General features: G+C 36.9%; 1 protein-coding gene across 2 annotated transcripts in view; it reads right to left on the reverse strand.

The window, feature by feature from the left end:
• Positions 1–22,978, reverse strand: part of LRR (capping protein regulator and myosin 1 linker 1 leucine rich repeat protein) — a 917,109-nt gene that overhangs the window by 119,753 nt on the left and 774,378 nt on the right. For both annotated transcript variants that reach the window (XM_090401192.1, XM_090401191.1), the window contains 2 exons: positions 12,585–12,802; positions 101–174 (listed from right to left, as the gene is read on the reverse strand). In XM_090401192.1, the coding sequence (XP_090257318.1) occupies positions 101–174; positions 12,585–12,802 (292 nt within the window). The remainder of the gene's footprint in view (positions 1–100; positions 175–12,584; positions 12,803–22,978) is intronic.

Below are 22,978 nucleotides of genomic sequence, written 5' to 3' on the forward strand. Positions count from 1 at the left end.
TTTGATTTCATAGATGTATAAAATATGCTAAATTAACACAGTAGGGAATTAAATGTAAATTTCAGTAATGCAAATAATTAAAAAACAAATGAATAAGTACTTGTTTTGGAAAATTTGTCCCTGAAACTCTTTTTTCATGCCGAGCTCGCATTTCAGCCAGAAGACCTGGGCTGCCTGAAGGAATAAAACCAACATCAAATTTCTAATTCTTACTAGTTTTAGAGAAGAATTATATTTTATAAACTGATATAAACATAATAATTATTTAAAATTCAATGACTAGTGTGACAAATAACATACATGTCACAAAGTATTAGGTTTTAATTATGTTTTAAAAGTAATTTTTCACTTATAATTCTTTATAGCATGAGAGAAGAAAATGTCCATATGGGGAAGTGAAAAATCAGATCAACGCATTATGAAAAAAAAAACAGCATAACTAACTATATATGTAGTGTTCAGTGCTAAAACTTAGAGGATAAACTGCAGCTTTAAAGAAATAATATTTATTAATATTATAATGTAAAGAGGAGTCTCAATAGCTTATTAATTTTTGATGTCTGCACGGTTAGCCTAGTGGCTTTGCGCTTCGCAACCATATGCCCGGGGAAGGAGTGTCCCAGGTTCGATTCCCGTCGAAGACGTGAGGAACTTGAGGATTTTCTTTAAGCATAGCCAAGTTAGTTGGTCTTAGGCGCGGACAGTAGGATTTTTTTCTGCCAGTTTATATGGCGTTTTTCATCCTGCAAGCAGGCAAACTAGCCCCGTGAACGCACACGGATCTACAGCCATAAATACTTAACCCCCCATGAGGGGGCTCAACTCGGCCCAATAGGGATGGGGGAGAAAAGGGAGGAAACTCCATATGAATAAATAAATAAATTAATTTTTCATGATGCACACAGGCTAGAAATATTACATTTGAATCCATCCAGTCTGAAACTTAACTTTATCAGAGATTTTTAAACTGAAGGCCAGTTAATAGTTTTATATAGAGTGGCAGGGTTGTTTTTTACTTCTGTGAAACCAGGTTTTTCATCATACAAAAAGGCAAGCAGCCAGAAACACATTTTGATAGCCATAATACATTATACAGATAGGACTAATCACCCTAAAAGAGCATTAAATGGTTTCAAAGAACACAAAATTACTTATAACTGAGAGGAGACCTAGCCTTTTAAAGGAATGTGGAGAACCGACCAGGGCTTCTGACCTAATGTCCAATCATCACCTTCTTGTGGTGTACCCTGTAAGATATCTACCTCAATACTGAATGAATAAGGATCGGCTGGCAATTTCGGATTTAGCAGGGTGCATCACCTTCTCGTGGTGCACCCTGTAAGATATCTACCTGGATACTGAATGAACAAGGATGGGCTGGCAATTTGGGATTTTGCCAACCAAATTGTATTTTCTTATTGGCTTAAACCACAATATAAAATGATGGCACAACATGACAGAATTTCATGGCGGCTGGGGTGTCACCTGGTTAAACAAGGCTCCCATTTTTTTTGCCAAGGAACCAGGGCGAACAGTGAAAAGTCAGTTCAGTTACTAACACACCCCAACTCAACATCACCAGAGTTCAAGATCGGTACTATCAACAGAAGAAGCATGAACAACAAAGAAATGGAGGTAGCTAAGGAATTGGATAGGTACCAGATAGACATAATAGGGGTGACTGAAACAAAAAAGACAAACACTGTGAGATCTTTCTGAGCAATAAATACAAAATGTTATATTCAGGCAATGACAATCAAGGAAAATAAGGAGAAGCCATAGTATTCAACACTAAATATGAGACTAATCTTGAATGGCAGGCAATAAGAGTGATGTGGGCAAATATCAGAATGGAGAATCGGACAATGACAGTTATTTGTGCCTATGGTCTCGTAGAAGATGGAATTGTTAGAGAAATAATCCATGCTATCCATAAAAGGGAATGTCACTGTTGTTAGCCCAATTCTGGATCTTGGTCCTCACCAACCTTTCCAACACTTTAACCACAATGTTGACACACATATATTGGCCTATAATTTAAAGCTTGAGTCTTGTGACCTCCCTTATGAAGTGGTACAATCTTGATTTCCTTCACTCCTTTGGAACTAAGACTGTGTGATATGAGGGTGATCTGAAAAGTTCTCGGCCTTGACCACAGATGGAAACACCATCGACACGATTTTTATAAGTTGGTACATCTGTCATAAGCGTCCATGTGAAATTCCAAGTCATTCTATCAAGTAGTTTGTTTTATACAGCTGTCTGAAGCAAAAGTGTTGTCTGTATCCATTGAAATCGATAAAATTGAGTATTGTGCAGTTATAAAATTCTTTGTAAAAGAAGGTTTAAAGCCAAAAGAAATTCATTCGAAGTTCATAAAAGTTAATGGGCTCTTCTCCTTTGTTTTTGACAATTAAGAAATGGGCTGCCGAGTTTAAACGTTGCCGTACCAGCCTTGAAGATGATCCGCATGAAGGATGTCCAAAAAGTGTAACAACACCAGAAATCATTGATCGAGTGCATGGTATGGTATTGGATGACCGGCAAGTCAAAGTACGTGAAATTGCTGAGACTATAGGCATTTCAAAAGAACGTGCACGATATATTTTGCATGAAGAATTACAAATAAAAAAGCTTCACACAAGATGGGTGCCACGGTTGCTCACAGCAGATCAAAAATGCACTTGCATGAAAATCTCTGAACAGTGCTTGGAGCATTTTAACAAGAATAAAACTAATTTTGTGTGTCAATTTATTACTATGGATGACACTTGGATTCACCATTACACACCAGAATCCAAACAGCAGTCAAAACAGTGGACAGAAACTGGTTGTTCATTGCCAAAGAAGACAAAGTCAGTTCCATCAGCAAGAAAGGTCATGGCATCAGTGTTTTGGGATGCTAAAGGCATTTTGTTTATTAATTATCTTGAAAAGGGTAAAACAATAACCAGGGAATATTATTCCTATCTTTTAACCAGACTAGATGAAAAAATTTGTGAGAAAAGCCCAGTTTGCAGAAGAAAAAAAATCATCTTTCATCAGGACAATGCACCTGCCCACAAAGGTGTTTTGACAATGGGAAAATTAAGGGATCTGCACTCTGAATTGTTGGAACATCCACCCCATTCCCCAGATTTGGCTCCCTCTGACTTCTATCTCTTCCCAAAACTAAAACTCATCCTCACTGGTCAGCATTTTTCTTCGAATCAAGAGGTGATCGCAGCTGTAGAGGGGTATTTTGTAGATCTTACTGAGGAATCAATACAGGGACAGGATAATGTCGCTGGAGCATCACTGAAATAAATGTATTAGTCTTAAGGGAGATTATGTTGAAAAATAAAAATAATTTTGAAATTATAAATTCGTTTTTTTTTTCATTTTTAAGCCGAGAACTTTTCAGACCACCCTTGTATATCAAGTTCCTCATCCCTATTAATATTAAGTTTATTAAATTTCCCATATACCTCCTGCTATTATATGCATATTTACATAAAAAGAAAGTGATCACTGCGATTCACTGTGTCTGGATCATTTCACAAGTGCAGAGAGGAATTACAAAAAATAAATTATTTGTAATGACATCACACAAGGGTAACTATCGGGTACCAAGGGAAGTTGAAATGCACATACACAAATGCAAGAAGTATTAGGAATAAGGGTGAGTAGTTTTTGGCATTGCTAAGCTCAACTTGGCCAAAAATTATAGGCATTACTGAGATCTGGTTGACTGAAAATGATAGTTACAGGGTTAGAATGTAAAGGGTATTTTATTTTCAGGGTGGATAGAAGGAACAGGACAGGCGGTGGGGTATTGCCGATGATAGCTGCAGCATTACAACCAACAAAATTGGAGGTTAAACAGGATATTAGGTGTCAGGGAGATGGTTCATTTGAGGCTCACTGGTGTGGGATAGATGCAAATAGGACAAAATACGTTGCTGGGTGCTGCTATAGACCATGAGGTCCAGAGGAAGATGTAGATGCCATGTATCGGCAAATAAGAACAATGAGTGTAGGTTGAACAATTATTATGGTAGAGTTTAAAACTATAGGGACATCGATCGGATGGAGGAAGTGGGATTTATAAATTTGCTGAGGGATAATTACATGAAACAACATGTCATAGAGGGGGGGGGGACAGGGGCTTTGGGGATGTTGGATCTGATACCAGCCTCAGAAGATGTATTCATAACCAACGCAGACACTCTACCTCTAATTGGGGAGAGTGACCATACTGTCTTGTTCTGGAAAGTTGCCAAATGTGGAATACGCTGTCAAGAAGGGGTTTATGTTCAACTATACGGCTGGTGATTATGAGAGACTCAGGAGTCATATTGGAATAATGCCATGGCTTGAGAAACTACAAAGAAAGAAGACAGTAGTGCATCGGAAGTGGTCAGAGATTGCTTGAGGGTAGCAGTATCAGACTGCATATCAAAGGTCAGGAGGATAAACCAAGTTGGAATTAAGTGGATGAGTAGAGATATAAAGCAAGAGCAGCAAAAAAATAAAACATTATGAAGGAAATATAAAGAAGATAGTGATCAGCATACTCATGAGCAGTACAACCAACAAATCAGACTATGAGAGAGAATTAGTCAAATAGGCCAAAGTAAAACCAAAAGAGTTTTTTCGTTATGTAGCAAGTAAGAGGAAAAATGAATATGGTAGAATGACTTCAAACAATTCTCAAGGAAGGATGATGACTGAGCCAAAAGAAACAGTTGAGTTGCTGAGTGATCATTTTGCAAAGGTGTATCATCCAGGTGGAGATTTTACAGTTGCTGATGTTACAGTGACATATAAAAATTGAGGTAGATGAACAGAAGATGTTCAGCATATTAAAAAATATGAATGTAAACACAGAAGTGGGACTGGATGGCATATTAGCCCATATGCTATGTGAATGTGCAAGAGAATTGGCATTTCTTCTGACGAAGTTGTTCAATCTAAGTTCTATCTTTGGTAGGGTTCCAAGGGAATGTAAAGAGGGTAAGTTAGTGCCATTGCATAAAGGTGGTTCCAAGACAGAGGTAGCAAACTACAGACCAATTAATATATCGGGAGTGGTTGTTAGAGTATTGGAAAAGTTGGTGAAAGGTAAAATACAACAGTGGGTGGATAGGGATGCAAACTCTATAGTGGGCAGATGGCTTTGTAAAGGGTAGATCCTGTCTTACTATCTTATTCACATGTTATAATAAAATGACAGCAGAACTGGATAAAGGTAATGGCTACACCATGATACTGCTCGACTTTGTAAAGGCATTTGACAGAATACCACATGGAAAATTATTACAAAAACTGGAGAGTATGGGAATGGATATGAGGCTAGTAGCATGGATAAGGGGATGGCTGATGGACAGTAGTATATGGTGGGGTGGGGTCTAGGAGAATGATGGTGACTAGTGGAGTACCTCAAGGTTTGGTACTAGGATCACTACTCTTTAATTTGTATATCAATGAGATAGGGAAAGATTTAAGAGGGGATATTCAGTTGTTTGCTGATGATGCAAAGCTGGGGAGAGCAATAGTTGATAAAGGTGATGTAGTTATTCTGCAAGATGATTTAAATAAATTGGCATTGTGGGTAAAGGATAATGATCATCAATTTAATGATGAAATGTAAGGTTATGCACTTTGGGCTGAAAAGGTTGCATGTGGTGTATCATATTAATGGTACTGATTTGCAGGAAATTGATGAGGCTAGGGAGTTGGGGATAATGGTGGACAAAGAGTTAAAGTTCAGAGGGCATATTGCAAAAGTTAGTAAAATAGCTGAACAAATTACTTGGATGCTGAAAAATACATTAACAAGTAAAGATAAGGAATTATTATTCCTCTTTATAAGGCTATGATTCGGCCATATCTTGACTACTATGCAAAGATTTGGTCACCTGGGTTTCTTGGAGACCAGGAGGTGATCAAAAAGATTCAGAGACAAGTGACAAAGATGGCGACAGGTCTGTGGAATACTCCCTATGAGGATAGGTTGAAGGTTTGTGGGTTACAAAGATTAATTGATAGGTGGAAAAGGGTGGACATGATAGAAACTTTTAAGATATTAAAAGGGTTCTATAAAATTGAAGCAAGCAAAATTTTTCAATATATGACAAATAGTCAGAGAACTAGGGGCCATCTTGTGTAAGAGTGTGGTTAGTAGAGGGGCATGTGGACCAGATTTTTTGCATGGAGAGTAGTAGGTGAGTGGAATGGATTCAAGGAGAGGTATGACAGGATTTGTATGTATGATGGCTGATTTGGGTCTCCTGCGATGAGTCTCTGGACTTCGTGGAGATGCAGCAAATAGCAATAATAATATATGCATTTCTCTTGTCCAATGCATTCATCACCTTGTTATAGTAAAATAAGCAAGCAAGTAAGCAAGGAATGAAAAGATCAATGAGAGATGTGATGTATAATGATTTAATGATTTGTGGAGTGCAAAACAGAATGCTAGAAGAGTGCTTGCTTGGATTACCAACAAAGTGTGACTATGGCAATTAAGTAAGGTGAAAATGTGGCTGAGATTATAAAGGTGGTGGGTACAATGACATGAGAGGTAGCATGAATCACATGGCAAAGAGAGAGATCTGAGGTTAATGTATGAGAGAGTACAGCAGAAGGGTATAAGAGGGAAAAAAGTGAGCATATTACCCAGATATGATAATGCAGAGTTTAGCAGAAAAGAAGCAATAAAGAATAATAGCAAGAATGTCCAGAAAGAGATGGATTATGTGAGCCAAGCCTCTCTTTCAACACATTCTAAAGTGCATTTAGAGAGAATACAGCTGTAAATGAGAGACAGACTGAATTTGAACACAGAAAGATGTAGGTCTCTGGAGAGACTGTTTCTTTGGGAAAGTTTGCCAAGAGAAGTGCAAGTCTGGCTGACTAAGTGGTTAATGTACCCACTCTCCAAACAAACAGGCAATAGATTCTAATCCTACTCTTCACATGAATGTGTGTGTGTGTGTGTGATCATCTTTAGATGGTACATAAATTTCATTATCCAGTGCGAGACCACCACCCTGCTTACTGGAGGCTTGAAGTGGCTTCAAAAAATTCCAAATTTAGTTTCTAGAGCAGGGTTTCAGGACCAGGTAAAAAAATTAATAAAAAGTACAAAAAATTATAAAAATTAATTTAAAATACAAAAAAATCTTTAGCACACTCACAGCACTAATATATTATATGATTACAACTTTTGTGAGTCGGAGTCAAGTTGCATAAGTAACAGGAAGTGTGTTAGGGAAGGAAACTAGAGTCAAGGCTGATAACCTCTTCTGGGAATTAGTCATTTGAGAGATGGGAGAAGTACAGTATTGCCAAATCAAATGTAGTCTGGAGAGAATAATAATAATATGAAGAAAAATACTGAAAAATGAGGATGGGCTGGCAATTTGGGACTTGAACAAATTGTATTCTTATTGGCTTAAGCCAAAATATAAAATGATGGTACAGCATGACAGAATTTCATGCTAACTGCGGCGTCGCCAGTTAAATAAAATCCCCATTGTCTTCGCCAGGGAACCAGGGCAAACAGCAGAAGGTCAGCTACTGGAATAAATCCTGAAGCACACCCCCAACTCATCACCAGTGATCAAGATTGGTACTATCAACATAAGGAGCCTGAACGGTAAAGAAATGGAGCTAGCTGAGGAATTGGATAAGTACCAGACAGACATAATAGGGGTGACTAAAACAAAATAAAAAAAATCTGGAGAGCATTTTCTGAGCAATGAATACAAAATGTTATATTCAGGTAATGACAATCAGAGAAAAGAAGGTGTAGCTATATTATTGAACACAAAATATGAGGCTAATCTTCTTGAATGGCAAGCAGTATCAAGCTGAGTGATGTGGGCAAATATCAGCAGGGGAACTGGACAATGAGACTTATTTGTGCCTATGGTCCCACAGAAGGTTCTACTACGGTAGAAGTGGAGGAATTTTTTGAGGTTTTACAGAAATCAACTGACACAAAGAAAAAGGAAAAGTTGGTCCTTGTTGGGATCTAAATAGCAGAGAAAAAAATTTGGAGAAAAGATCAAAGCTAATAATAATGGCAAATATCTGTTGGATTTCTGCTCAGGACATGGACTGGTTATTACTAACACAATGTTCCAACATAAAAATGTGCATAAATTCACATGGAGAGAAGAGGCAAGGAATAAGAAAAGCCTCATTGACTATGGTATTGTTGATGGTGATGTTTTCTCATGAGTGAGTGCAGGACACTAGAGTATACAGAGGATTTGAAATTGGAAGTGATCACCATTTATTCTTGAACAGGATAAAATTGAATTTCACATTGAAAAGTGTAAGAAAGTTTTAAAGCGAATAAAAGTTGAGCAGCTCTCAGATGTAAACTGTGGACTAAAATACACAAACATTATAGACGAAAAAAAATGAAAGCGTTTGAGAACAGGAACCAAACCTTGGAGTCAGTGGCAAATCCTGAAGAAAACATTGACTGTTTCCACCAGAGATGTGAGGTTGTCTGCAAGGATAGAAAAATCTGAACTCCATGGTGGTGGACACAGGAAGTTAAAGAGGCAGTGAAGGAAAAGAAGAAAGCATATCAAAAGTTCCTGGCAAATAAGTCAACTTGTGCTCTTAGAGAATACAGAGACAAATGTAAGAAAGCTAAACACTGTGTAAAACTAGCTAAACAAAAGTCATGGGAAGACTTTGGTAAGAATATAGAAAATAAATATCAAGAAGGCAGCAAGATATTCTGTAGGCTGTTTGAAAAGCTCAGAAATGGAGGAAAGTGTGTTGTAAAAGGAATTAGAGATTATAAAGGTGACATGAAAACTGGTGAAAAAGATATCCTTGATGTTTGGAGTAATTACTTCAAAAAATTACTAAATGAAACAAGCAATAATGACAGCACGGTGGTAAAAACAACACTCAACAGACATGCAATCAGGAATATATATCCATACTTGAAGTAGAAAAAGCCATCAAAAGCCTGAAATGTGGAAAGGCAGCAGGAGTAGATGATATTTGATCAGAAATGCTCAAGTATGGAGGTATAAAAGTCTTACAGTGGCTACACTGCATAGTTCAGAAGGCCGGACAGAGGGATCAATTCCAGATGATTGGAGTAGAGCTCTCATAGTACCCATATATAAAAAGGGAAATAAAACTGAATGTGAGAATTAGAGATATTTCCCTATTGAATGTTTCTGGTAAGATTTATGCAAGCATTGTGGAAGGGAAGCTTGGTGAAGAACAAGCTGGATTCAGGCCAAATAGAGGCTGTCAGGATCAGATTTTCACTTTATGACATTAGAAATCGTGGGAGTATAACAAAGTTCTCTATTTAATTTTTGTGTCTCTATTTAAGACCCGCAAAAGGCATATGACAAGGTGCAAAGAGAAAAGTTATTCAAAATGCTACAGTTATGTGGTGTCAATGGGACATTCTCTCAAGCACATCAAAGACAGAAACACAAAGCCAACATAACACAGCCTCCACTTCCCCCCACAAGTTCTGAAGACGACGCACTGTCGAAACAGCTCACACCCTGTTACTCCTTCTTCTGACCTTTTCCAATCAATCCTTCCTCTTCCCCACAAACAGTTTCTATTTTCAGATCCTTATCTCATCCCCCTCCCAAAGCACTCCTACCCACCGTTAATAATAATAATATTATACATATAAAAAAAAAACTTTTTTTTTTTTCAAATAATTCCCCCACATTGCTTTACCCCCCTTTACACAACCCCCTTCCTTTTAACAACTTAACAGCGAATGAATGCATATTGCCGGGATAAGGATACAGCCAACAACATCCAAAAAGGTATATCCAAATTTTCCTCCTATATTATTCTTCATATATCAGTTTTTATAACAGATCAGTAATGCCCTAAGATTTGAGTAAAAAGCCAATGACATTGTGAAAAAGGGACACTCCTAAACAAAAGTAGGCTATACAGCCATAAAAATAATAGTTTACTTAGAGGAGTAACTTGGGAATTTTTCCAGAAATAATACCTATAGATATATAGGATCTGAGAGTGTTTGAGTCTTGATGGATAACATATTGATTCGAAAGAAAGCTGTAGATAGGAAGTTAGTAATGATGTAGGTTTTTCATGTAGTACTATCATATCCTGTACACTCCTTGAGGGTACATATCAGGAATTTGATGATGATGATGAGAAATACTGATGCACTGATGTTTCCTGATACTCCTTGTACTTTCCTGATATTCCTTTATTCCTGATACAAGGAGTATCAGGAATAAAGGAAATGAATTGGTGGCTTTGAATTGAATCGGTGGAAATGAATTGATATTCTTAGTCTATCCAAAGATTACTGAGATCAGTTAAACATGGTAGATGAAAGTTGATGTCATAACAGGAATAGAAGTAGAAGAGTATAGAATATTTTGGTAGGATAAGAAGGGTAAATGTGATTGAGTTTTATTTATGATAAGTGTTGAATTGTGTCCTCTCAGTGAAGAATTTGGAGGGAAATTGCACTAATGGTTTTGAGAGTACATGGAGTGAAGTGAAGATGGACAGGACAGGATATTTAGTGGGATGTTGCTATAAGCTAGGGAATACAGAAATGAAGAGCAGGATATTGTCAGGCAGTTAAGTTTGTCAAATGCAAAATAAGTGATCATTATTGGAAATTTAACTACAACAGTAAAAACTGGAAGAAAGAAAGAACATGTAGCAATATTAGTAGTAAGAGACTGGTGGAAGTTCTGGAATTCTTAAGGAACAAATGTCTTAAGCAAATACTGACTGTAGTAGAAAAAACACCAAGTTTAAGAGATTTTGATTTGGTCCCAGCATCAGACAATCTGATTGTAACTGAGATGTCATCCCTGTGCACAATTGGAGTGAGTGACTATGTAGTATTGACTTGGATAACAAGGTATGCAGAAGTAATAAGGAGAAAGGAATTTATGTGGAGCTATCAACACGCAACTGCTATGCTACTTTGAAGAATCTCAGCTAATAAATGTCATTGTTGGTCAACACATGAACTACTTGCTTATGTCATTCATATCTGGACAAATATCATGGAAAAGTTTGGCAAGTCCAACTGATATCTTTAAGGCTTTTGAATGGATCTGGCACAAAGGCCTGTTAAGTAAACTCCCATCATTTGGCCTGCTTCCTGACTTCTACAGATGTCAGCTTTCTGAATGGACACTCATTTGGTTGATGGTGCTGGTTCCTTATCAATGAAGGGATTCCCACAAGGCTCTGTTCTCACATCCCCTATTCCTTCTATATATAAATGACTTACTCTAGCAGACTGCCAACCCAAAACATAGCATAGTATAATTCACCCATTCATTTGACAAACTCAACAATGCACAAATCACCTTAATCTGCAGAGCCTTAACTACTACTGATTTAAATACAGATCTCCAAAACATACATCAGTGGGGTTTGAATAATCTTGTCAAGGTCAATGCAAGAAAAACACAACTGTGTTTTATTTCACACAAAAAAGAACCCTTCTTTTCCAGCCTTACTTTTATCAACACTCAAATCCCTATGCATGATGAGATTTATCTTCTTGGGATAACAAGTAACTTCAAAATCTTATGCATGGGGATTTGAGTGTTGATAAAAGTAAGGCTGGAAAAGAAGGGTTCTTTTTTGTGTGAAATAAGACACAGTTGTGTTTTTCTTGCATTGACCTTGACAAGATTATTCAAACCCTACTGATGTATGTTTTGGAGATCTGTATTTAAATCAGTAGTAGTAGTTAAGGCTCCAGAGATTGAGGTGATTTGTGCATTGTCGAGTTTGTCAAATGAATGGGTGAATTCCTCTGCCTCCAAAAATTAGGTTTTCTTTTTCACTTGAGGCATTACTTTAACTCCGACCGACTTCAAACTTTATACAAATCTATCTCACCATTGAATATTGCATCCATATCTGGAGTGGTGCCCTTAAGAACTCCCTAAAGATATTGGACTCTGTACACAAAAGGGCAGTCAGATTGATTAATGATACCTCACTTACTAATACACTTTACTCACTTTTATGCAGATGCTCAATTTCCACTGCTCGCATTTTCTACAAACATTTCTATGGCCATTGTTCATCAGAATTAGCATCAATAATACCCCTATTCTCTATCAAATTAGTTCAAATGCATGCAGTAACTAATTGACACTCCCTCACAGTGCATCGCCAAACTCACAGAACAAACTCCCCCTCCTCGTCATTCATTCCTCACACTACTGCCTCTGGAACAGTCTGCCATGTTATGTGTTTCCCAAGGAATACAATCCACAGCTCTTCAAAATAAATGTGAACAAGTTCCTTCTTGCCCATCTACTGTACTAGTGTGCTATAGGTTGACCAACTCATAAAAAACAATTTAAAAAATGTTACTTTAGCTTCCTCTTAAGGCAGTCATAATCACCACAATTACTCTTACCAAATGGAATAAGAATCAACACCTCTTCCACAATTGAATCATGTCATGCTATTATTAGCATACAAATCCTAACTCATATATCCCTTTTATAAATTAGCAAATAAACTAAAATCAATGTGCTGATAATAAAAGAAAAACTATAAATACTAAATACCTCCATCCTTTTTATTTTTGCCACCTCCTAATTGTGGTGAGGAGGAGTGGTGGCTTGCATCACCATTGGGCCCTATTTTGTTTTCTTTTCCAGTGCTATAAGATGTAGACCCATCCACTCTACTTGTTTTATCTGTTAAATCGTAGGAGCGAGATTTATGTATATGGGTTACTTCAGTTGTCATTCGACTAATCAAGCTGCTGAATCCTTTTATGAAACTACAATAAAAACCAGAACATATTAAACATTGTGATAGCTTTATTTAATTAGATGATATAAAATTTTATAATAAAATTGGTAGAAAAGTGAAGAATTCAAATGATTCAAAATTTAAGTTAAAAAATTCTTGAGAATGATAAAGGCAAATTGTATATGGCTGTTTTGTTTTAAATTATTGTTATTATTAAAAGAGATCTCCAAAGAGTTAGGGACTCATCAAGGGAGGCCACATATTACTTACTTCAGCTATCATACCGGTTCTCAAACTCATTCACACTACATGCACTCATCACATCAGTAGCAATTCACTACAATCAACACACACCACTCTATGAGAGACAAACTGAGCCCTCATGATATTCATTCTCAACTTTCAAGGATGCCTTCTTGTCATTTCCCTTCTCTCCATAAAATGAGAAATTCGTGTATGACTATTTCAAAAGTTTTTAAGACTCAGTCATATCATCACTCATTTTTTTTCCCCTGCCTGCTAGTATCTACTGTCCACAAATTCTCAATCTGTCTTCATAATCTGTACTCCACAATCCCGATATCATTTTTAATATTCTCCTTTGCATCCTCTCCAGAGTATCAAAATCACCATGGAAACCAGGTGACTAGATCTGCACACAATAGTCCAAATGAGGTCTTATCAAGACCTTGTAAAGAGGCAAAATGACTTCCTTATCTTTACATGTACAGGTTTGTTTCAGCATTACAATTATTCTTATATTTGTTGTATTTGCAATCTTTGCTATATGGCCCCTTGCACTCAACTTCCTATCTACTGCAACTCCAAGATCCCTATACAGATAACATTTTTCTAGCATAATTCACACAAAACTGTATGAGTACATTACCTATCTTTGCATCATCAGCAAATAGCTGTGTGTCTGCTATCAAATCCTTTCCAATGTTATTAATGAATAGATTGAATAATAATGGACCAAACATTGATCCTTGTGGTAAATCACTGGTTACCTTAAATGTTGCCAACTCACATCACCCATATACCACTTTTTTATATGTCAGTCAGCCATCCTCTGATCCAATCCCATACTCTACAATTTATGCAACAGTCTTACATGTCGTATTCTTTCAAAAGCCTCAGCAAAATCCAAAATTACCATGGTGTATCGTATAACCAAGTGAAAAAAAAAATTCAACATCTATCTCTAATCCAGAGTATTTTAGTAATAAATTAAAGATGCCAAGAAATTATATTCTTGGTTTCATCCTTTTATCTAAGTGTAAGCAAAATTTGTGCATGAAGTCACTTCATGACTGAGTTACTTGTAAACAGAGGCTAATGACCTTCACATTAATTGTCTTTCAATCGATTTCATAATGTGAAGACATTAATTGTGTTATATTCTTGGTTTCATCCTTTTATCAAGTGTAAGCAAAGTTTGTGCATGAAGTCACTTCATGACTGAGATACTTGTAAATAGAGGCTAATGACCTTCACATTAATTGTCTTAGTATCCCATAATGCAAAGCACATATCCTTATGGACATATATAATGCTATGCATTATGGGAAGGGCCAGTACTCAGACTGGTTTCGACCTTCATTGAGGTCTCATCAATGAAGGTCGAAATTCCTTATGAATATCCTTATGGGATACTCAGTTGCCTTAGTATCCCATAAGGATATATGTGTTGCATTATGGGATACTAAGGCAACTGATGCGAAGTCATTAGCCTCTATATACAAATAGCATAGTCATGAAGTGACTTCATGTGCAAACAAAGTTTGCATACTCTTGGATAAAGGATAAAACCAAGAATATAATTTCTTGGCATCTTTAATTTATAGTATAAACAGGTGGAAAAACTTCAACCTCCATCTCAAATTCAGAGTATTTTAGTAATAAGGTGCAACACCTTTTGGCTACTTGTATATGGAAATATGACTTCTGCATTACTTCAACTTTGGTACTTCTGGGTCTAGCTCCCACTGATGAGACTTCAATAAAGGTCAAACCGGTCTGGGTAGTGTCCCTTCCCATAATGCATAGCATTATATGTGTCTGTAAGGACATGTGCGTTGCATTAGAGAATAATAAGCCAATTGATGTGATGCTTTAGCCTCTATATGCATGTGCAAACTTTGTTTGCTTACACTTGGATAAAGGATGAAACCAAGAATATAATTTCTTGGCGTCTTTATTTTATGCTGTATCTATTCCCCTTGTCTAACTCAACAATAACATTATACAATGCGAGCAAGTTATTCAAACATGACTCTCCCTTAGTAAACCCATACCATTCATCGCAAAGTTTAGATTCTCTGTCAACCCTTTTCTGTAAGCAAGCCCTAACTAACTTTTCCAAAATCTTCACCACCACTCCAGAGATACTGATAGGTTGATAGTTGGATACATAAGTCTTTGCATCACCCTTGTGCAATGGGATTACCATACATTCTCTTCCCTCCTGTGGAATCTTCCCTGTTCTGAGACTCATATTATATAGCCTGGTCAAAGGAACAGTCAGTTCAGCTGAACATGCTTTTAGTACCCATGTTGACATCCCATCAGCCCTTATTGCTGAATTCTTATTCAGTTTGTGCAACAGCATTAGTACCTCCTTCTAATACACCTGAGTTTCTTCATACAGTAAATAGGTAGCATGAGCTCAATGTAGCATAATAAATAGTTGATATCTTTTAGCAAAATTGGCACTCATTAGTTGTACAATCTCTTTGGCATCTGCACACCATCTGCATTCAGTAGAATTATCTTTTCATATTCATTTCTTTCTTTTACTTGCAGCATAATGATTTGGGACTGTCTTTAGCTTGCAGAGCCAGGCTCTTTTCATTCTCAGATTTAGCTTTTAAGTTTCCAGAAAAGTTGTGACTTTTTTGGCCTGCTCCTTATAGTTTTCATAACTGACATCATCTTTATGCACATGGTATTCCTTCCACAATCTTTTTCTTGGAAATCTCTTGCTTAATGAGATTACACATACATTTCATTCCTATCTTATTTATTCTTCAAACTCTAAGGATACATTCTGATATTACATCATTTAAATATTTTTTAAATGCTTTCCATGCACTATTGATAATCTTCTCATCTAAAAATTGATACAATGGCATGGAATCTGACTGTTTTTCAATTGGTCATGATTTCTTATTTTGTAGTTCAGCATGTAACCGTTGTGAATGGAACATTCATAAACTTAGTCACTTACCAAGTTTGTATGGTATGATCCGTGTCACTAGATGAAGGCAGAATAGTTAAATATTTAACTGACATACCCGCCGCCCCCGACACTATCATCAAATTTGTAATCTTATATCTAATGATATAATCAAATCTAACACTCTTTGACCTTGAGTTCTTTTTATCACATGCTGTTTGAGGCAGTTGTCTTGTAACAGCTGAATAAAGTCAGTGTTACTCTTCTCACAAGATTTCCCTGCTACCCAATCAATGTTCAGATAATTAAATTCCTCAATTATGATTACTCATTTTGTACTCATCATCTTTATTTGGTAATGCATTTCTTCATCACTAGCAACTGATCTATGAAGTTTGTAACAACACTCTGCTATGTATTTGATCTTGTTAGATTCCATCTCATATCAGATGACTTTGAACTCACTGCCACATGGAAAACTATTGCTAGTATTGTGGACATAAGGCTCAACTCTAAGTGGATTTAACTGTTATTTGGATTATAAATTTCTTAAGAAAAAAAAAAAAAAAGAGAAAAGAAAAAAAACCAACCTTGTTTGATGATAGTCACTAAATTATTATTATTATGTTCTTCCAAGGACATCAATGGGGAGAAACCCTTTTAAACAGTCATACTTAAATACCTATCAAAATCCGAGATGCATTCTGCCAGACAGTGGCGCACTCAGGATTTAATCTTCCGGGGAGGGACGAGCACTCATGATTTAATTTAATCTGGGGGGGGGGAGAATTGAGTAGACAGTTTGAGAATACACACTACGCATTGCACACGACCTATGACTAAGCATCTGAAGTCATCGTCAGTACATAATACCCATGATCTCTGGCCTGGCTCGGGCAAACAAAGTATCGCCCGAGCACTACTTCGTTCGCCTTGCATTCGCAACGGCCATGATTCCGAGAGCTGTACGGTATTCCCACTTTATGTGACCGCTAATTCATAAGTAGTATAGAAATAGAAAACACGACACGACATAAATTTAAAAAAAAAAAAAAAAATTAATTAGGAAAAGAATTTTGGAAAATTTTCTAGTCTCTTTTTTTTCTTTTCTTCTGGGGGGGGGGGGGGGGGGCAGGGCCCCTTGTCCCCCCTCCCTGGGTGTGCCAATGCTGCCAGAATTCCAAGAATATTCTATTATTGTTCTTATGAATGCTCCTCCAAGAAGGCTAAATAATTTCTAATTTTTTTTTTTTTTAGAAATTCTATTTGGAATTTCTAGAAAATCAGGATTCAACACAGTTATGAATAATACACTAACTGTCTGGCTATGCTATGCAGATGATATGTGTTTGTTATTTGACTGAATGGTCTACATAAATTAGATATTTTTGATGCACTTATACAGCTCGTATCCCAAAATGGACTTTACTACAGAAAAAAAAAGATAAAAACTGTCTCCTTTTCCTAGATATGTTGGTTACACAGCTACCAAAGGGATCACTAGCCTTTTCTACACAAGGAAATTCAAGCACACTCGAAGGTGTTTAAATAAACAATCATACCATCCCAACAGTATGGCATCCTCAAAACACAAAGAATTGCACCTATTTTCAAATGACAATGCATTTGCTGAATAGCCTATATAAATTAGATATTTTTGGTGCACTTATACAGCCCAAGTAACTTTAAAGTGTTTTTGTAGCTAACAGCTACAATAACTACTATAAAATAGATAAAATACTGCATGTACCTCATGTAATTGCTCCTCCAACCAACATATAAGATCATAGCAAAACTATTCTCATCCCATATATTCAAGGTACACTGGTAAAGAGAGTAAGGTTCTTTGCAAATAAAATATGGCAACTTCAAGTCACATGTTCAGTCAGCTTTAGCAAGTTCAGATCCACATCCATCCCATAGAAAGACGATAAAAGTCAACCAACAAACTAAAGTCCAATTACTCTCACTTCTGTTCTCTCAAAAATTATGGAGAAGGTCATTAACAACCAACTCTTGAATCATCTAGAGACATACCGACTGATCAGTGACCAGCAGTATGGATTCTGCCACTCACGATCTACAACTATCTTCTTGTTTTCACCACCTACCTATGGACTCAGGCCATGGAGAAATTTGGAGAAACTCACGTAGTTGTCCTCGACATTTCAAAGGCATTTGATCAGGTTTGGCACAGGGATCTACTCACCAAACTGCCATCCTATAGTTTGCCTTCCCCACTCTCTGCAACTAGATCGCCAACTTTCTCGCTGGTTGCTCACTACGTGTCATGGTGGACAGCTTACTTTCCTCAGATTTCCCCACCATTGTAGGAGTACCCCAGGATTCTGTTCTTTCACCCACTCTCTTCCATTTGTATATAAATGACCAGCTCTCCCAGAATTCCAATCCTATTCATAGCTTTGCTGACAACAGTACATTCCTGTTTTTCATTCTGTAAATCTGTTAGTACTTAAGTATTAGAATAGTTCAGATCTACCACACCCAGGACCTGAACTCAGATCTCTGAGCTATATCCCAGTGGGACAAGGACAACCTTATAAACTTCAATACCACAAAAACTTAGTTCTGTCTGATCTCTCACAAGAAAGAGCTCACATCCCTCCCCACTTACCTTCAGTAACACTGAGATATCCAAACATTATCAGATTTCTCTTCTTAGACTGACTTGTGTTGGATTGTGATAGAGTGGAATTTTATGAACTCCTATCTTATCACAATCTAACATGCATTTCCAAACAAAAAAGGGAGATAAATACAGTAAATTGCCTCTGAGTATAAAATAATTGCTATATATATATATATATATATATCGAGCATGTTCTGTTATGAGAAGTTAAATAAGTATGTATTTTGTGCCATTCACGAATGAGGTTAAATTAATATTGAAAGTGTAAAACATTAGCAGAGCATTATAAAATAACATGTATAAAAGAATTATAGAATGTAAGCACAAATTCAACAGTTGGGGGGGGAGTGAAGTCCAAAGGTCACGGAGCCGTAATGCGAGGGAGCGGCTTGCCGCAAGCAAACAGCGTGACATCAGCGTACGTGCGATAGCGGGGGAGAGGCTGGATGCCGTGACGTAAGAGCATGTGAGAAATGGCTGGACATCGAAAAGTGCGAGAAATGCCAAGAAGAAAAGAGGGAAATATAAGGGTCATGCAAACCTGAAGGAAGGCTTTTTGTTCCTGGATCTCCTGGTGTTCGTCTCTTGCAGTGGTGAAGGGTGGCAGTGCCTCCATACCGGAGGATCCCGATTAAGGCAGTTGCGGGACTCAGCGACCGTATTCTCCGCGGAAAAAGCAAGCCCGGCAGTCTACAGAAGGCCAGTTTCCTGTAGACCAAAGATGCAATATAGAACCAAAGGGGAAGATAAGTAGACTTTATTTGTGTTTGACTGAATGTGAATGAGAGATTTGTGCCACGTTGATATGTTAAGGAAAAGGAACATTAATGATATAGAATAAGATTGTATTGCTATTGGTTAGAGAGAGTTGAATTTAATCTTACTGTCTGTCGCTGTGTTAAAGTTTGTTAATATATTGAAAGAAGCTACGAATATGTTTAGAGTAAGGAATTGATAAATTATAAAGAGATTGCGAAAGATATGAATGTTATCTTGTGTAGTCTGACAGAACTACGGAGTTTTAGAAAGACTGTGATAATAATACATGACTAATGCATTTGAGAGTGTTAATATAATTCTTACTTTAGAAAGTTACTGCATAATCTGTTATAAGTATATTAGTAGTATTTGAATATTCTAAACTCTGTCTGGAACTCCCTTAAGATGGGATTTAAACTAATGATATCGAGTGTTGATATCATTACCAACTTTTGATATATAATAAACCTTGCTTTTGATTCCAACAAAGACTTTCTGTGATTTCTGGAATCCGATGCACTTCTTATAAAATATTACGAACCTATGCGGGACATTAGAAAAAGGTAAAGTTTGGCCATGTATGCAGAGTTGCTAGGCATCATTAAGTACTGTCCTGAGATTACCTCTTGATTGTTAATATTACTAATCTAATAGCGCTAAGTGGCGCAGCGAAACAAATAAATTTCTTGGCGTTTTACGAGAGGTAAATCTCAGATACTCTGGTATTGCCTCGATCTCGAGGAAATTCCATTGTCCCTCAGAGGTACCACGTGATACCCGATTGAGAGTATAATGGAGATATAACACAAAGACAAGAGAATAGTTGTAACAGTAGAAAGTTGACACAACACTTGCACCTCTGCAGTGGTCAAAAAACTTTTGTGTACTTTGTTGCACAAGACATTGCTTCATAGCTGCTAACTCTATACAAAGCCCATATCCACCCAGCCATGGAATATTGCTCCCATATTTGGGGTGGTGCACCAAAATCCTCTCTAAGATTGCTGGTTTCTATCCAGAAGAGGGTAATCCAACTAATTAATGATCCCTCCCTCCCTCTCTCTCTCTCTCTTTCTTTCACAGACCCACTTCAATCCTTCTCTCATAGATGTTCAGTTCCTGCCTTATGCCTCTTCTACAGATATTTTCATGGAGAATGCTCTGCTGAATTGGCCACTATTATTCCTCCACTCTCCTCCAAAATCATTAAAACAAGAGCCACTGTTAACCTATACCCTTTTACAGTTCATCTTAAAACTCACTGAACCAACTCCAATGCCTCCTCTTTTATTCCATCTACTTCTGTCCTTTGGAATAGTCTCCTCCACTCTGCCTTCCCCAAAGATTGCAACCATCAGCTGTTCAAGCTAAATGTGAACAGACTCCTCCTTTCTTCTATTCCTCTTGCCCATACATGACACTAGTGCTTTGATCATGTGGCCTTTCATGTGTGGACCACATATATATATATATATACACACACATATAAAATAATAATAATAATAAAAACCCACCTCATCCATTCTCTTAAGGATCTACTTCATCCTCTTGCACATCCTGAATTGTATAAAGTTCCTTGTGCTCACAACTTAGCCTTCTTTGGATAGACTGCCTCGATGATCTTAAAATCATAAAATCTGTGATAATTTGTCTGCAAGTCAGGACTGGCAGATCATTCATTCAAACAGGATTAAATGGAAAACAACTGTGCTGCATAGAAGTTGTATGGGTTTATGAGACCAGTTTTAGAATCAGTACATGGCTGGATTAATTTGCCAAATATCTGAGAGAATGTCATGCTAAGAGCATATTTAGCCTGACTTTTCTGAGTTAACTTAATTTTTTATCCAGGCCCCCATACAGGAACATTACAGTTACAATTTGAACTGTTTCTCAAACTATGTAACTAAGTGCTCTGTGTTCACCAAGCTTGTAATTTGTGTTCAGAGATACTTGTTAGAAATCCAGCAAAATAGTTAGTAAATTCAAATTAATGTATTTATTTTCCTCTAATGCTGTTTATACTGTGAAGCACAATAAAACAATCGACACCTGTCTATACTCTTTTTTCCTGAAAATTATCAAGTAGGATCAATAACATATATGACCCAGTGTGATATAATTAAAATATTCATTATCAATTCTGATAATTCACTAAAGAACGAATTACCCATGATATGTGAGCAACATATCTATCAGGTACAACATATCTATCTTAATGATAGATATGTTTTACCTGAGCAAGTAATCAAATCTCAACTATTTTCACAACAAAAGGACGTTAATAAACTAGTTTGTATATGATTAATATCTGATGTACATTAATGACTATTAAAACTGCTACTTCTAGCATTCACAACATATTCTGGCAACGCTTTCCAGTCATTCCCCCCCCCCCCCCTTATTATCCACTTCTTACTCTCTATTATAATTATTATAAAATCTCCTCACCAACAATCTACAGTACTTGAGTGATATACATATACAGGCAATACTTGGATAGATAACAAGAAAATGGAGTGCCGCTTATTCCTTAATTCGCAAGGCCATACACCTATTCCTATTTCAAGGGTACTGTTTAAGAACCTCTAAAACAGGAATAGGTATGTGGTCTTAGCCATTGTTATGGCGGTCTGAGGATAAATCTTCTAATTGTGATTCTCGTATAAAACCTACTTTGTTGAGATGGTAGTTTTTTTAATTATTATTATTAAAGTAGCAGATTTATAATAATAATAATAATAATAAGAAGAAAGATTATTTGCATTTGATGCTGCACTATGGAGATTTTCTTCAAATTAATTCTGTTCTGGATATCCATGGCACAGCATGATGAGCAAGACTGTAATAGTGGAAACAGATTTCATTGTGTTCAAAATGTTGATGCTAACTGTCCTATCAGATATGAAATAATAAATAAGTCTGCAACTGCAGGTGAGTTTGAGAGTTTTGAAAAGAATGTTTTCTGGCCTCAATGACCAGCAAAATCATTCTTTTAAAAACTTTCAATTAGTAGGAATTATGGAATGAGGATAGGGATCACATCTTAACATCCTAGAATCCACTTTGCAGTTGGAAAAAAGGAAGTAATAACAAGGAGGGACTGATGAGTTTAGAAAGAATTCCAATGATGGACACATGATGCATCATTACAGATAATGAGTGACAGTCAATGCAACTGTGTCCAGGCGAAATGGCTGCAAGAAGGTAACTGACAGAGTTTGAAAGAGGCAGAATGATAGGATGCCATGTTGCAGACATATCTGTTTGGCAAACTGCTGATTGGGCCATCCTGGGTCAACATTCAGTAATACCATAGTGAGATGGAAGTGCAGATAATCAACTGCAAGTGCTACCCAGAATGGATGACCCACCACACTCACTTAATGTGGATGTAAGGTGCATGAAGGATAATATGTAAAAATCGTAGGGCAACATGTTGAATGCAGAGTTCCAGGCAGCAATGGGAACATGAATCTGAACAAAAACATTAGGAACTAAGGCTCACAAACATGGGGTTTCCATGGTAGGGTCAGAATATGCAACCTCTACATTATCCAAACCAACATGCAGTATCATCTTCAGTGGTGCAAAGAGCATGTGCAGTGGGATGAGGA

This window comes from Typopeltis vanoorti, chromosome 12 (genome assembly GCF_054136105.1).
Source record: "Typopeltis vanoorti isolate ZY-2024b chromosome 12, IOZ_Tvanoo_1.0, whole genome shotgun sequence".
In the NCBI taxonomy this organism is placed as follows: domain Eukaryota; kingdom Metazoa; phylum Arthropoda; class Arachnida; order Uropygi; family Thelyphonidae; genus Typopeltis; species Typopeltis vanoorti.